The sequence below is a fragment of the Podarcis gaigeae genome (genome assembly GCF_964106915.1).
Source record: "Podarcis gaigeae genome assembly, chromosome: 14".
Lineage (NCBI taxonomy): Eukaryota > Metazoa > Chordata > Lepidosauria > Squamata > Lacertidae > Podarcis > Podarcis gaigeae.
This window is the reverse complement of record NC_139690.1, coordinates 34,532,923-34,545,869: the sequence shown is the minus strand read 5'-3', so window position 1 is coordinate 34,545,869 and position 12,947 is coordinate 34,532,923. Positions and strand designations below refer to the sequence as shown.

The window sequence follows — 12,947 nt, the reverse complement described above, 5'->3', positions numbered from 1 at the left end:
GTGTGAATTGCAGGTGGATGTCAGGCTGAGTTGTGCTCTGGCTTCTGTCACGGTGTCCCGTTGCACCAGAAGCGGTTTAGTCATGCTGGCCACATGACCCGGAAAGCTTTCTGTGGACAAATGTCGACTCCCTCGGCCTGAAGTGAGATGGACGCCGCAACCCCATAGTTGCTTTTGGCTGGACTTAACCGTCCAGGGGTCCTTTACCTTTATACTACTGATACGTGCCCCTTCTGCAAGGGCTATGTCTTTGACCTGTTTATTGAGATTATTGCTAGAGTTGTGTCATGGTCAGGCTCAAGCCACAGGCTAGTGGCTAGTGGTCTGCTCCTTGAGCTGCTGCGTTTTTAATGCCACTGAATGTCTAATAATAATAATAATAATAATAATACATTTTTATTTATACCCCACCTTCCCCAGCCAAAGCCGGGCTCAGGGTGGCTAACACCAATAAAATTACAATAAAACATAATGGGAGGGGACAAAAAACAAAAACAAAAAAGGCAAAAAAACCAGTTTATTAAAATACGGGTTGAAATACAATTTAAAATGCAGCCTCATTTTAATAGTAGCCCATAAATCAAAAGCAAAAGGGGAGGGAAACATAAGGGTCAGACTGAGTCCAAACCAAAGGCCAGGCAGAACAGCTCTGTCTTGCAGGCCTGGAAAGGTGTCAAGTCCCGCAGGGCCCTCGTCTAACGCTTGCTGGAGAAGTTGCCTTTAGGGTCTGTGCAGAAGCTCCTGGCAGTGTGGGTTTTTTTGGGTTTGTGCTGACTTTGACTATGGTGAGCTTTTAGGGATGAGGAGGGATCTGAGCCTGGCTCTCCTGTGTCCCACCCAGCTGCCTCTCTCTCTCCTCCCTTTGCAGATGGTGGTGGTGTGGAATACTGTTCAGGTGAACCATGGGGGAGAGGTGGTGATGCTTGCCAAAGCGCACACAGATGTGGACATCCAGGCCTTAAAGATTGCCTTTTTTGATGACACCAGGTAAAGAGTGGAGCTTGTTGTTGCTGTTTTATTGCATGTGTATCCTGCCCTTCGTCCCAAAGGAGCCCAGGGCTGCAAGCAGAGGCTGAAAAAGGAAAGGCAGCATCACGCAGGAGGAGAGGAAGAGGCACCGCTTTGCTTGTGGGAACCTGAACTGTGACAATGCACAATGCAAGACTTGTACCTTAAAAACAAAGTCCTGTCTAGTTTCATACTCCCAGCATTTCTCATAACAGAATGGTGTCGTGTGGCCGGGACAACGTGAGGCTGTGGCGGGTCCGGAGTGGAGTGCTGCGCTCCTGCCCAGTAAATTTGGGCGAGTACCGTTCCATGGAGTTCACGGACTTGGACTTTGAAGCAGGCCATTCCACCCAGCGAGAGCCACAAGACCGGACACTGTAAGAAGCTGCTCCACTTTATTGCTCCTTGATGAATGCTTTTGAAAAAAGCTGATAACCGCAAGACAGACTTCTGGGTTTCTATACTGTTTTCAAAACCTGGTAACAAGATCATACCTTCATGCTTCCAGGACCCTTAGCTAATTAGAGGTGGGCAAGTCAGGGATGATCTCGTTCCCTAGAGCCCTGGGTAGATCCACTTCTTTCCACCAACAAAGCCTATTAATAGTTCAAATCAAGCATTCCAGAAAACACAGACTAAGCTACATGACATCTCTCTCAGAAATACAGTATACAGTGGTACCTCGGGTTACATAGGCTTCGGGTTACATACACTTCAGGTTACAGACTTCACTAACTCAGAAATAGTGCTTCAGGTTAAGAACTTTGCTTCAGGATGAGAACAGAAATCGTGCTCTGGCGCCGCGGTGGCAGCAGGAGGCCCCGTTAGCCAAAATGGTGCTTCAGGTTAAGAACAGTTTCAGGTTAAGAATGGACCTCCGGAATGAATTAAGTACTTAACCCGAGGTACCACTGCACATGAAATAAGCAGGAGCTCCCTTAACTCTCTTCCTGTTTAATTAAATTGCCAGCCGTAGATTTAATCAGCTAAAACTTTTGTTGCTTGGCCTACTGATTTACCCCTAAAAGTCTTATAATTGCTTTTGGTCCTATAATGATGTTGCTGCTGGGTGACCTTGCTGCTTTCCTCTCAGGTTTGTTTGCAGTCGGAGTGGACACGTTTTGGAAATCAACTATAAGAATGTCGCTGTCAGAAATGCCCGGCGCCTCTTGCCATCGGAAGGGCAGCACTCTCATCGGCGGGAGAAACAAACTTTTAACTCAGGTGTGTTGCATAGGTTTCTCCTTAGCTGCCTACAGAACTTTCCTCTTGGGAACTTGCCAAACTGTCCTTTCCCAACCTGGTCCCCTCCAGATGTTTTGGAATAAATGTCCCATCAGTCCCAGTCAGCATAGCCAAATGGTCAAGGATTATGGGATTTGTAGTCCAAAACATCTGGAGGGGACCAGGTTAGAAAATACAAGCCTGGATACAATCCGTTTGAAACACAGGTGTCGTGCAGGAGCGAGCAGTCTTCTTTCAAGAAATAATTTCTGTTTCGGTGTTGCTTAATTTTCCTAGCGCTCAAATGGCAACATGTTGGTGGCAGAAATCTGCTTGCCTCTGATGCCTTTATGAGTGTCGTGGTGGGATATGGATCTGACCCATGCAATATTCTCCTGCCCAGCTCTATAGAAATGAATGGCTGATTGAGGGATAGATTTCATTAGGTTCCTCTACACAAGCTACTTCTGGCTAGCTGTGGAAGGTTGCACTAAAGGCTTCTAGCACGGAAAGGGTGTCAGAATTATCCCACAATGGCTGACATGGGTATCTGGGCCAGCTCCAAATCTTCTTGCTCAGATTACAGCCGACTCTATACAGTGTGGGGCCTTCACTGCCAGCTCTTGTGCTTCAGAGTGTACTGGATCTTTGTTCTTTCAGGTCCTGGGATAGCACTGAACAGCATATGTCTCTCATCAACTTTCTGTGCCACAGCCTCTGAAGATGGCTACCTGCGCCTGTGGCCACTGGACTTCTCTGAAGTCTTTTTGGAGGCAGGTGCGTAGAGCTTCGGGATCGTGCTGTCAAAGCTCTGCATAGGTGTATAATTGAGACCTCTCAAGACAAGATCTGTTTAAGGATCAGGATCCTCAGGCCCATGTGGTCCTCTCAGCCTCTCCCACTGGGCCCCAGGAGCTCTTCCCAAGCCACACCCCTCATTGGCCAATCCTTGCAGCCTCTTTGATTTTTTGCCTGGCTGGAATATGTCCTAGAACTCTGATGATGTCTGTTGCTAGCGGGGATGGAGGAGATAGCAGAACATGTGCAGAAACTGCCTTACTGTGCAGAGGTAAAATTCGCATCCATTGCTCTGTCCTCTTTTGCCTCTGGCCCTGCCCACCAGTGATATGTAGCCTCTGGGAGGTTGTCCAGAAGGAAATGTGGCCCTCGGACTGATAAATGGTCCCCTGTTTTAAAAAACAGAGCTCTGTGGCAATTCCACTACCAATCCCTGTGGCACGTTTACCCTGCAGGCATGGCTCCAGTAACCTATTCACCATGGACATCTTTCATTGTCTCGTTAACAGGCTACGTGTAAATTTAGAAAAACTGCCATGAAGTGTGAGATCCGTGCCCGTTTGCTTCCCTAATCATATGAAGAGTTCTCATGGCCTACCTAGAAGCCTGTTTAGTCCAACATCCTGTTTCCCACAGTGGCCAACCAGATGGCCTCTGGGTAGCCCACAAGCAGGATAGTCCATAGCCATCTTCTGCTATTGTTTCACAGTGACAGGTATTTAGAGTCATGCTGCCTCTGAGCCTCCAGGTATTGTTGTTGTTGTTTTAAAAAATGCATTCTGCCAAACCTATGACTGGTGTCGCTTTGGTTTCACAAGCATAAACACTCTTGCCTGAAAGTGAGAAATAGGTTTTTGCATAAATGAGTCGCAAGCATGTCACCTGCAGACTCTTCATTGGGAGGCTTTTTTTCCTGCAGAGCATCACAGCCCGGTGAGTTCGGTCTGCATCAGCCCAGATAACCTGAAGGTTTTGTGCACAACTGCCTCTGGGAATGTGGGTTGCCTGGACATCCAGTCTAAGGACTATTGCACCGTCATGCGCTCCCATCTGGATTCTGTTTTGGCATTCTCTGTGGAGAGATCCCAGAAGCAGCTGGTGACTGTCTCTCAGGATAACACCATTCGCGTCTGGAACCTTGAGACTATGCAGCAGGTAATGTCAAGAATGCCTTTTTCGTAAAGTCTACCGGGGACTCAGAGGATCATATCGAACGTTAATTCTGTTTGGAGTCAGCTTGTTGAAATCAATGGACGTAACTATCTTAGGTCTAGTTGACAGCACTAATGTCAGTCCTCCTCCCACCGTAGTTCAGTCATTCCTTAATAGCTGATACTTCTATTGGATTGAGTGGGTGAGTTATCTCCTGTTGGTTGTTTTGTTGGGTTCAAGCCTATCTGCTCCAGTGACATGGAGCTGAGATTTGAGGTTAAGGCAACATCTGCACTATAAATGTAAGGCACTGTGATACCACATTATTATTATTGATATCCTGGCTTTTTCCCTGATAGGACTCAAGGCTACTTACAACTAAAATGGAAACAGCTAAAAAAATGGTCATTAAAAAACAATGAACCATTAGTAGAATTCAAATATATACATATAGAAGATCACATTCAAATGCTTACAATAAAAACAGCACAGCACCAGCTCCTTCCTAAAAAAATAGTAAATTCCCAGAAGCCTATTGAAACAAGAAAGTATTACAGTCATGGCTTCACTCAAAGAATACTGGGAGCTGTAGTTTTGTTAAGGTTCCTCTGAGTTGTTAGGAGATCCCTATTCCCATCACAGAGCTACAGCTCTCAAGTTTCCCTGGGTAGACGGATTGGTTAATATACTACTCAGGGTATTGTGGCTCTGTGAGGAGAGCAGGGGGTCTCCTAACAACTCTCAACACCCTTTGCAAACTACACTTCCCAGGATTCTTTAGGGGAAGCCGTGGCTGTTTAAAGTGGTATAGTGCTTTAAATGTGTAGTGAGAATGAGGCCTAAGACTTTGGCAGCTTGTTATTGCCAGCCCGTCTTGTGTCTGATCAGCATGATCCTCTGCCCCCTATAGCTCTATGAATTCACTGCCTCTGACGAAACACCGTGTGCCGTCTCTTTCCATCCCTCGCAATTTATCTTTGCTTGCGGTTTTGATACTGGTGTCGTGAGGACCATCAGTCTGGCTGCCTCAAAACTCCTTGAGGAACACAAGTATGTTTTCAATATATACTTTCAAAGTTGCATCCTGAGCATTCTTCCATGTGTCAATCCAAAATGATGAAAGTTGAGGGCAGTGGGTTGTATCCACTCAAAGAAGAGCCATTGAAATTAACGAACCTGTTACTAATCTCCATTCATTTCAGTGGGTTTACTCTGAGTAGCATTGGATACAACTCAGTTGGATGTTCTTTCAAGAGGAACAGAAATGTGGGAGATCAACATTATCTTGTGTAGATATTAGCTTCTTGCAGACTTTGGAGTTCTCTGTTCCAGTTCTGATGTTGTGAGAAGCTGAAAAAGAGGCTAAAAGTGCAGGGTGGGGGTGAGGTCTAGGAGAGCAGGCGGGCTTCTCTGTTGACATGGACCTGGTTCTGACCAGTGAAATGGTAAAAGCTCTGTATGGGCTGTACCACTTAGTGTGTAGGGGGGAGAAATCAAATGGTGGGACACACCTCCATTATAAAAAATATGTATCCCTCCATACAGAAAACCTGCCTGTTGGAGAGAAGGCTAGGCTAGAATCCTTCTTGTTTTCTATGCAAAAGGTTTTGGTTTTTAATGGAGGAACATTCCATAAGAAGAGTCCTTCTGGATCAGACAAATGGTTTATCAAGTCCAGCACTGTTTTTTCACAATGACCAACTAAATGCCTATAGTTCAACAGTGCTCTTCCCACTTGAGATTCCAAGCAAATGGCATACTGCTGCCATCAGCGCAGGTAGAACCTAGTCACTGTGGCTGATAGCGACTGATAGCCTTGCCCTCCATATGTTTCTTTAATTCCATCACATGAGCTCACTGCTGTTATGGCACTGACATGTGTGCTGCCTCATTAAGGATCAATGCATGAACTAGTTTGACTGCCGTCTTAATTTTCGGTTCCCCGTTCTGCTTTCTTTCATTCTTTTTGGCACTTTGCAGGCAGCACGGTGGGTCAATCACAGGTCTGACCTTCTCCCCAGATGGCAATTTCATGTACAGTTCCTGCAGCCATGGGACCCTGGCTCTTTATAACTCTGCCATCCAGAAAAGTCACGTTATCAGAGTACTAGGTAAGGGTTTTGTTTGTTTATATATTTACTTAGAGCATTTGTACTCTGCCCTTCAGCTTCAGTAGGTCCAAGAGCAGCTTGTACACCATCAATTAAAACAGGACAGTTCCTGTCTGCACTCTTTCAACATGGCACAAAAGGAAAAGGGAATAGGGAGGGAAGAGGAAGCAAGCAAACTCAGGTAACAATTCTTAAACAGTTGTTCTTAAGACCAATTAGTTGTACTAGTGCCCATTAAAGCCCCCTGCTCTTTGCTTCTTTTCTCTTGCATTCCTATCCCCGCAATGGCTATTAACTAAGTGGTGCTCCACCACCAGCAAGAGCCTTTGCTTGCGTTTCTTTTGCCAAAGTTCGTTTTCCATTTTTATTTCCTCATTTGGGAAAGACTTCCATGAAAAGGGGTGTCCCCCACCCACTTCTGGGTCTGGTTCTGCCACCACTGGTGTGCTGAAGCCAACAAATTACCCCCAAGGGAATGTGGCCATTGACAGGAAAAGGGGTCCTCACTCCGGCCCTAATGGTTTGTGAACTCGTGCTGCATTATGATTTTGGTGTGAGTTGATGAGTGAGTCTTTCCTTCTACTTTCTTGGTGTGGTGGTTAGAGTGCCCAACTAGGACCCAAGAGACCAGGGTTCAAATACCCCTCTGCCATGAGTCACTGAGTAACTTTGGGCCCATCACAGAGTCCCACCCTAACAGGGTTGTTGTGGGAATAAAATGAGGAGGGGGGGTGAAGCCCTGCACGCCACCTTGAGCTCCTTTCAGGGAAAGGTGGGGTAGAAATGCACTGATTTAATAAAACAAATAACCTCTCATACTAAACATCTACCTTTCATTCAGCAAATGTCACCTCAAAAGATGCTGACCACGGTCCTGATGCACTCTCTGTCAGCGGCGATGGACATCTCTTGGCCTTTGTGGGACCTTCCAAATACATCGTGACTCTCATGGATGCTTATTCCTTAGATGAGGTAACTTGACACCTGGTCACCACTCGCTCTTCCTCAGGAAAGAAGCTTCCAGAAACATGTAACCCTCACAGTTACAGAGTGGAAAAGTTGGCAGGTTTTTTTTGTCTAAACCGAGAGAGCACCTGAAATGCTGGCCTGTTCTCAGTCAGGGTGGCCCTTAGCTACATCTGCTGGGCTGCAGTAATAGCAGGGTGATTAATGCTTGCCCAGCTTTGGGAAGGAGACAGGAAGGCTCTAAGACCCTGCCAAAGAGCTCTCACGCCTCCTTCCCAAAAGCCCAGCACCCTGCTTAACTTGACTTCGGTAAGGTGACATGAGAGTTGTATTACTAAGGTCGGCCCCTGCTCCTTTGTTGAAAAGTAGTGCATCTCATGCCTTATGATGTTGTACAGTCCACGTCATTTAATTGTGCTGTATGTATAGACCAGGCCTGAGTGTTCTCTTTTTAAATATTCCTCGTCTTCTGTTTTAGTGCAGAAATATTTTGCTTCAAGAAATGGGACATCATCATCATCATCATCATCATTATTATTATTATTATTATTATTATTATTATTATTATTATTATTATTTATTCTGCCTGGCAGCTGCTGAGAGTAGATATGAGCATTTTGGATTTGGACAGCACTGTTCTGGACATGGCTGAGAGACTCTGCTTTGCCCCTTTCCCTCTGGACCACTTGTTGGTGGCGACATGCTCACAAAAGGTTCTGGTGATTGATGCCAAGTCTGGACGCTTGATCAGAGTGGTAAGGGACTCCTGTGGTCACTTCTTTGTGTTCTGAGGTTGGGCTCGCACACAGTTTCCAGGGTGTTTCCCCCCCTGTGCATTTGCCTCTGCAGTGAAAATCCCAGGGATTGCATCATTCTGAAATTACTAAATTATTGCCAGATGCCAATTTATTTGTATGTCTTGAAGGTTCTCAGTTGATCAGGCTCGTGCTCCCTATTCCCTTACTTTATTATGGAGACATTATTTATTCAAAGAAACAAAAGATATTCTCCTGGTTGACGCTTCTAAGGAGCTGGTACCCAAAAATGAAACATGCTGTAGACATAGTGATGGCAAAGGAATGAGCAAAGGCCATTCGGCTTAATCATCCTGATCAGACAGCACTCCTCTGAACAAGAGGGAAATGAATCTCTTTGTCCTCATTTGGTTCCTAGCAGCTTAATGTAGCCCACAAATAGGCCACCCCCACAGGCCCCATGCTCCAGAGCAGGACTCTTCTTCTCAGATCTTGAGAAATGGAATGAGGCCACATAGATGGTGATTCCAATACCAGACTTTAATGATGCTGATTTCTTACCATTCCTCTTCAAAGTAATCTTATCCTTGGGTCTCCAACTGGTCTCAAAGGATCTGTCTACTGCAGCCTCTTGAAAGACCCTCCATGTTTCATGAACCAAAATCTTCTCAGTGTGCAGTTCCTCTCGCTTTTATCTTTCAAAGTCAGAATGGGCTAGACATAGCCAAATAATCTAATGGCTTTGCACAAAGATTTTATTCTTTTGATCAGCAAGCCATAGAGGACCTTAAAGTCCCAGTAGTGGATGCCTTTGTAGTAGCCCTCCTGAGATCTGTCATCCCAACTGATGGAGATGCGCTTCTCAAAGATGTGTCAGAGCACTGCTCAGACTTTGACGTGAACCCTACTCAGGAGCCTGTGTTCACTCTTCCTTAGGGCAGCCTTCTCTGCTACGTTTGGTTGGATGGCTTGGTAGAGCAACCACATAATGACTCGGTCCAAAAACACACACAAAAGATTTCTGAAATGGTAGTGTCCATTGCCAATGCTACCTGGGACCCCACCCAGTTTTCCATGGGGACCGTAATAGTGGGGGCAGTAGCTAGGAGATTAAAGCACTGAAATGTTGACACTAGATATGGTTCACCTTTATATAAATCTCTTCCCAGGGTTGCTAACTCCACTTATTTGATTACTTCCTATCTCTTTACAGACATTCTTTTCTTTGTGTCTGTTCTCAGTGTATTTGTCCTTTTGGTGGAAACAGATGGGTTCAATATTGGGGGTGGTTTGTCTTGATTGCAGGTCCCACAAGTGCACAAGCAGTCTTGTTCTTCGTTGGCCTTCAGCTCCGATGCCCGGTTTCTTTTGACAGCTGGCGATAGGGTCCTCAAGGTGTGGGATTATGGCATGAGATTTGATGTCAACTCTCAGGTACTATACTCAACAACAGGGCAGTCTTTTCCCCTCCAGTTGTCAGTGTTCAGGCTAGATTGTACAGTGAACAGCATAGTAGAGCATTTAAGTAATGAAATGGAGCCAGAACAGGGCCACAAAGAAACAAACAGGGGGGAGAACTATCGTTGTGCTTGGGGGAATATCTTTCGGCGAACAACAACAACACCCAAGAGGTGCAGAACTCCCTGAAACTGATTAAGGAGAGGTGAAAATGTTCAGCAGACATTGAATGTTGAATCTCACTTGGAAAAGGGGAAAAAAAAGAGAAACTGTGAGGAGAGAATAGAATGGTTGACTGGAATCCTGAATAGAAGCAAACCTATAAAGATGTAAAGATATTGCAATGGTCAGTTGTTGAGAAAAAAACCCCACTTCATTCTGCATGTTATGTTTCTGAATACAGTGGATACATTGATTACTGAATAAGAAATTAATTTGAGGGAATAAATTAAGATAGGACGACTTTCTCTAGAGATGATTTGGGGAGTAAATTAGTGGGGGAAATTGGAGGGGAGTTGAATTGATTTGGAGCAGACTGTTGAAAAACGTAGTGTAAATCAGTTGAAAAGGAAGTGATTTGGAATGATCTGAGATGGGGTGCAAATTTAATTAAAGAACATACCAGGTGTGATTTGGATAGAAAAATTAGTTGGCTTGCCTTCTGTGGTGATTAAAAGTTGCGTCTACCTTTTTAGTGGCTTGCAGTGCCGTCGCCCTGTAGCACAGTCACATGCATGTTTACTTAGGAGTAAGTCCCACCATGTTCAGTGCGACATATTATCTAGTGTGCATGCTTAGGATTTGAGCCCTCAGCATATAAGTTCTCATTTATTCATTTCACTTATTGTTTGAAAATAATTACATCTAATCAGGATTGCTAACAACAACAAAAAGATAGAGCTGCCAGAAATATATGCAATAATATATTTACTGAAGCTGCCATTGTAAACACCCCTGAAAATGAAATATTGAAATCCTAAGTAGCGCAGAGGAGTTTCATGTTTGACTGGAGATTTCAACTCTGGTCTCCCCTGATCCTAGTCCAACACTCTAACCACTAATCTGCATGGTATAACTATAATAATTTGGGTCCCCCTCTCTTTACATGCTCTGCAATGCAGTTCCAAGAGGCCGTGGCTGACAAAGGACAATCTGCTTTTGCTTTTCTTTCTCCAGGTGTTTATTGGCCATTCTGAGCCAATACAGCAGGTGAGGTTCACCCCTGACCAAAGGCAAGTCATCAGTGTTGGAGATGCCATCTTCCTCTGGGATTTCCTAGGTGTGTTTGCAGAGGAGTCCTTCAAGGATGAGTAAGAGCCCAATGTTTCCTCACTAAAGCAATTGTCTTTGGAAATATGATAGGTGCCTGCATATTTACATCTGCATTTTCATTTTCCCGTCTTTTAAACTCTGGACTTGTTACCATTCCAGAATCGATTCCTCCGAGTCCTCAGATTCTAACAGAGTTGGTAAGTCTGCATTTGTTGCTGAGTTATGCTACTTGCAAAATCCCACAGCTGTCTTACAATGAAATAGCTATCATTACTTCGTTGGGTGATTGAGTGAGTGGTTGCTGAACAACTCCAGGCATGCCTGGAAGAAGCGGACCATTTGGATCCCTTCCAGTCCGGGATTCAGGCCTCATCACGGGACTGAAACTGCCTTGGTTGCACTGGTTGATGATCTCCAGCAGGCTAGGGACAAAGGTGAGAGCTGTTTCCTAGTTCTGCTGGATCTCTCAGCGGCTTTTGATACCATCAACCATAACATCCTTCTGGTCCGTCTACAGGGGCTGGGAGCTGGGGGCACTGTTATACAGTGATTCTGTTCCTTTCTCCTGGGCTGTGTCCAGAAAGTGGTGGAGGGGGGATGAGTGTTCAGACCCCTGGGCCCTCACTTGTGGGGTGCCTCGGGGTTCTGTCCTCTCCCCCATGCTTTTCAACATCTACATGCAGCTGCTGGGAGAGATCATTAGGGGGTTTGGACCGGGTGTTCATCAGTACAGTAGTCCCTAAAGAACTCTGCCATTGCATCTATTAATGTCTGTGTATGTCTTTGACACAGATTTGTAGACAGACATTTTCCTGGTTGTCTTTGGCAAGTAGAGAGATTTTCCAGGTGAGCAGAGCAGGGAGGGAGGGTTGAGGCTATTTCCTTTTATGGACCAAATGCCTGATATATGGGGCAGAGGGACCAGTAAAAATGATTTGGGCTAATAACTATGACCTTTAAAATCAGGAAGTTTGCTGTTTTGACTGGGGGGGGGGGTTAAAAAATTAAAAATTGGGACATAGCCATTTTCAGATTAACCCTAACAGACATTAGAGCTGTTAGCCTCAAAAGAGGTGACAAAGGTGTTACTTCTGTTCATTATATTTGTATCTTATCCTTTCTCAGGTCAGTTCAAGGTTTTGTCTTCCCCCACTCCTTTATATCCTCTCAACCCTGGGAGATAGGCTAGGCTGACAAGAGAATGACTGGTTCAAGGTCACGCAGTAAATTTCATGACTGTGGAATGTTTTCCCTTGATATCCCTGGTGCCAGTTGAGCACTTTAACCATTAAACCACCCTGCCTCTCATTCTCTCCCCCCCCCCCCTTTTCTGTTCTTTATCCACAGAAGCCAATCTGGAAAGGTCACATGATTTGATGCCCGGGGCTAATGATATCCCCCGCCAGGTGGTTCCTCGGCCTACCATTGTGTCCCCACCTTGTCTGGAGCTCAGCTCCATCCATCCACTGGGGCATTGCGGTGAGCAGAGAGCACTCCAAATGAAGCAAATCCTTGTCAGCCCCTTAAAATCCTTCAGATGCCCTGAACCCCATCCCCATTGTTGTCTGCCACTTGCTATTTTCATTCCCTTCCATGCTTAATCAAAGTGGGTTGTATCCAGCTAACCTTTACTATTATTAATAAATCAAATTGAGTAATGTCATTAATTTCAAGTGGTCTACTCTGAGTAGACCTAGGTGAACATTCCATTTGTAAGGGGTAAGGATTATCAATTGCATCCCATAAAACAAACACTGAAAAGTTATCCAAATACAGGACACTGCCTTATGCTGAGTCAGGCCATCTAGTTCAGTATTGTAGGCACTGACGGACAGCGATTCTCCAGGATTTCTGGTTGGGGGGCATTTCCTGCCCTACCTGGAGGTGCTGGGAATTGAACCTGCAACCTTCTGCATGCAAAGCAGATTCTTGACCACTGAGATATGACCCTCCCCCTTACCGCTTGCTGTGAACACCACTCTAACCAAACTGGATGAAAAAACATCAATCTAATTCCTTCTCTGTTCAGGCAGAAGGCTGAAAGTAGCCCTTTCTTTCTGGCACTTTCATCCTTAGCACACTTTGTGTAAGTTAAAATTCATGGGACTTGCCCTGCAGAACTGGCCTGGTCTCTGTTCCAGGCACAGTTCTCAGGGGGCTTTGCATTTTGGAGTATCTGAATGAAAGCAGTTCCATTGCTATA

General features: G+C 45.2%; 1 protein-coding gene across 1 annotated transcript in view; it reads left to right on the top strand.

The window, feature by feature from the left end:
* The window catches only part of WDR90 (WD repeat domain 90), a 41,142-nt gene that overhangs the window by 13,764 nt on the left and 14,431 nt on the right, over positions 1–12,947 (top strand). Inside the window, exons 15-27 of the mRNA XM_083710795.1 lie at positions 869–987; positions 1,224–1,385; positions 2,102–2,232; positions 2,893–3,009; positions 3,950–4,185; positions 5,093–5,232; positions 6,163–6,293; positions 7,135–7,265; positions 7,853–8,014; positions 9,320–9,448; positions 10,649–10,782; positions 10,904–10,941; positions 12,092–12,223. Coding sequence (XP_083566921.1) covers positions 869–987; positions 1,224–1,385; positions 2,102–2,232; positions 2,893–3,009; positions 3,950–4,185; positions 5,093–5,232; positions 6,163–6,293; positions 7,135–7,265; positions 7,853–8,014; positions 9,320–9,448; positions 10,649–10,782; positions 10,904–10,941; positions 12,092–12,223 — 1,762 coding nt within the window. The remainder of the gene's footprint in view (positions 1–868; positions 988–1,223; positions 1,386–2,101; positions 2,233–2,892; positions 3,010–3,949; positions 4,186–5,092; positions 5,233–6,162; positions 6,294–7,134; positions 7,266–7,852; positions 8,015–9,319; positions 9,449–10,648; positions 10,783–10,903; positions 10,942–12,091; positions 12,224–12,947) is intronic.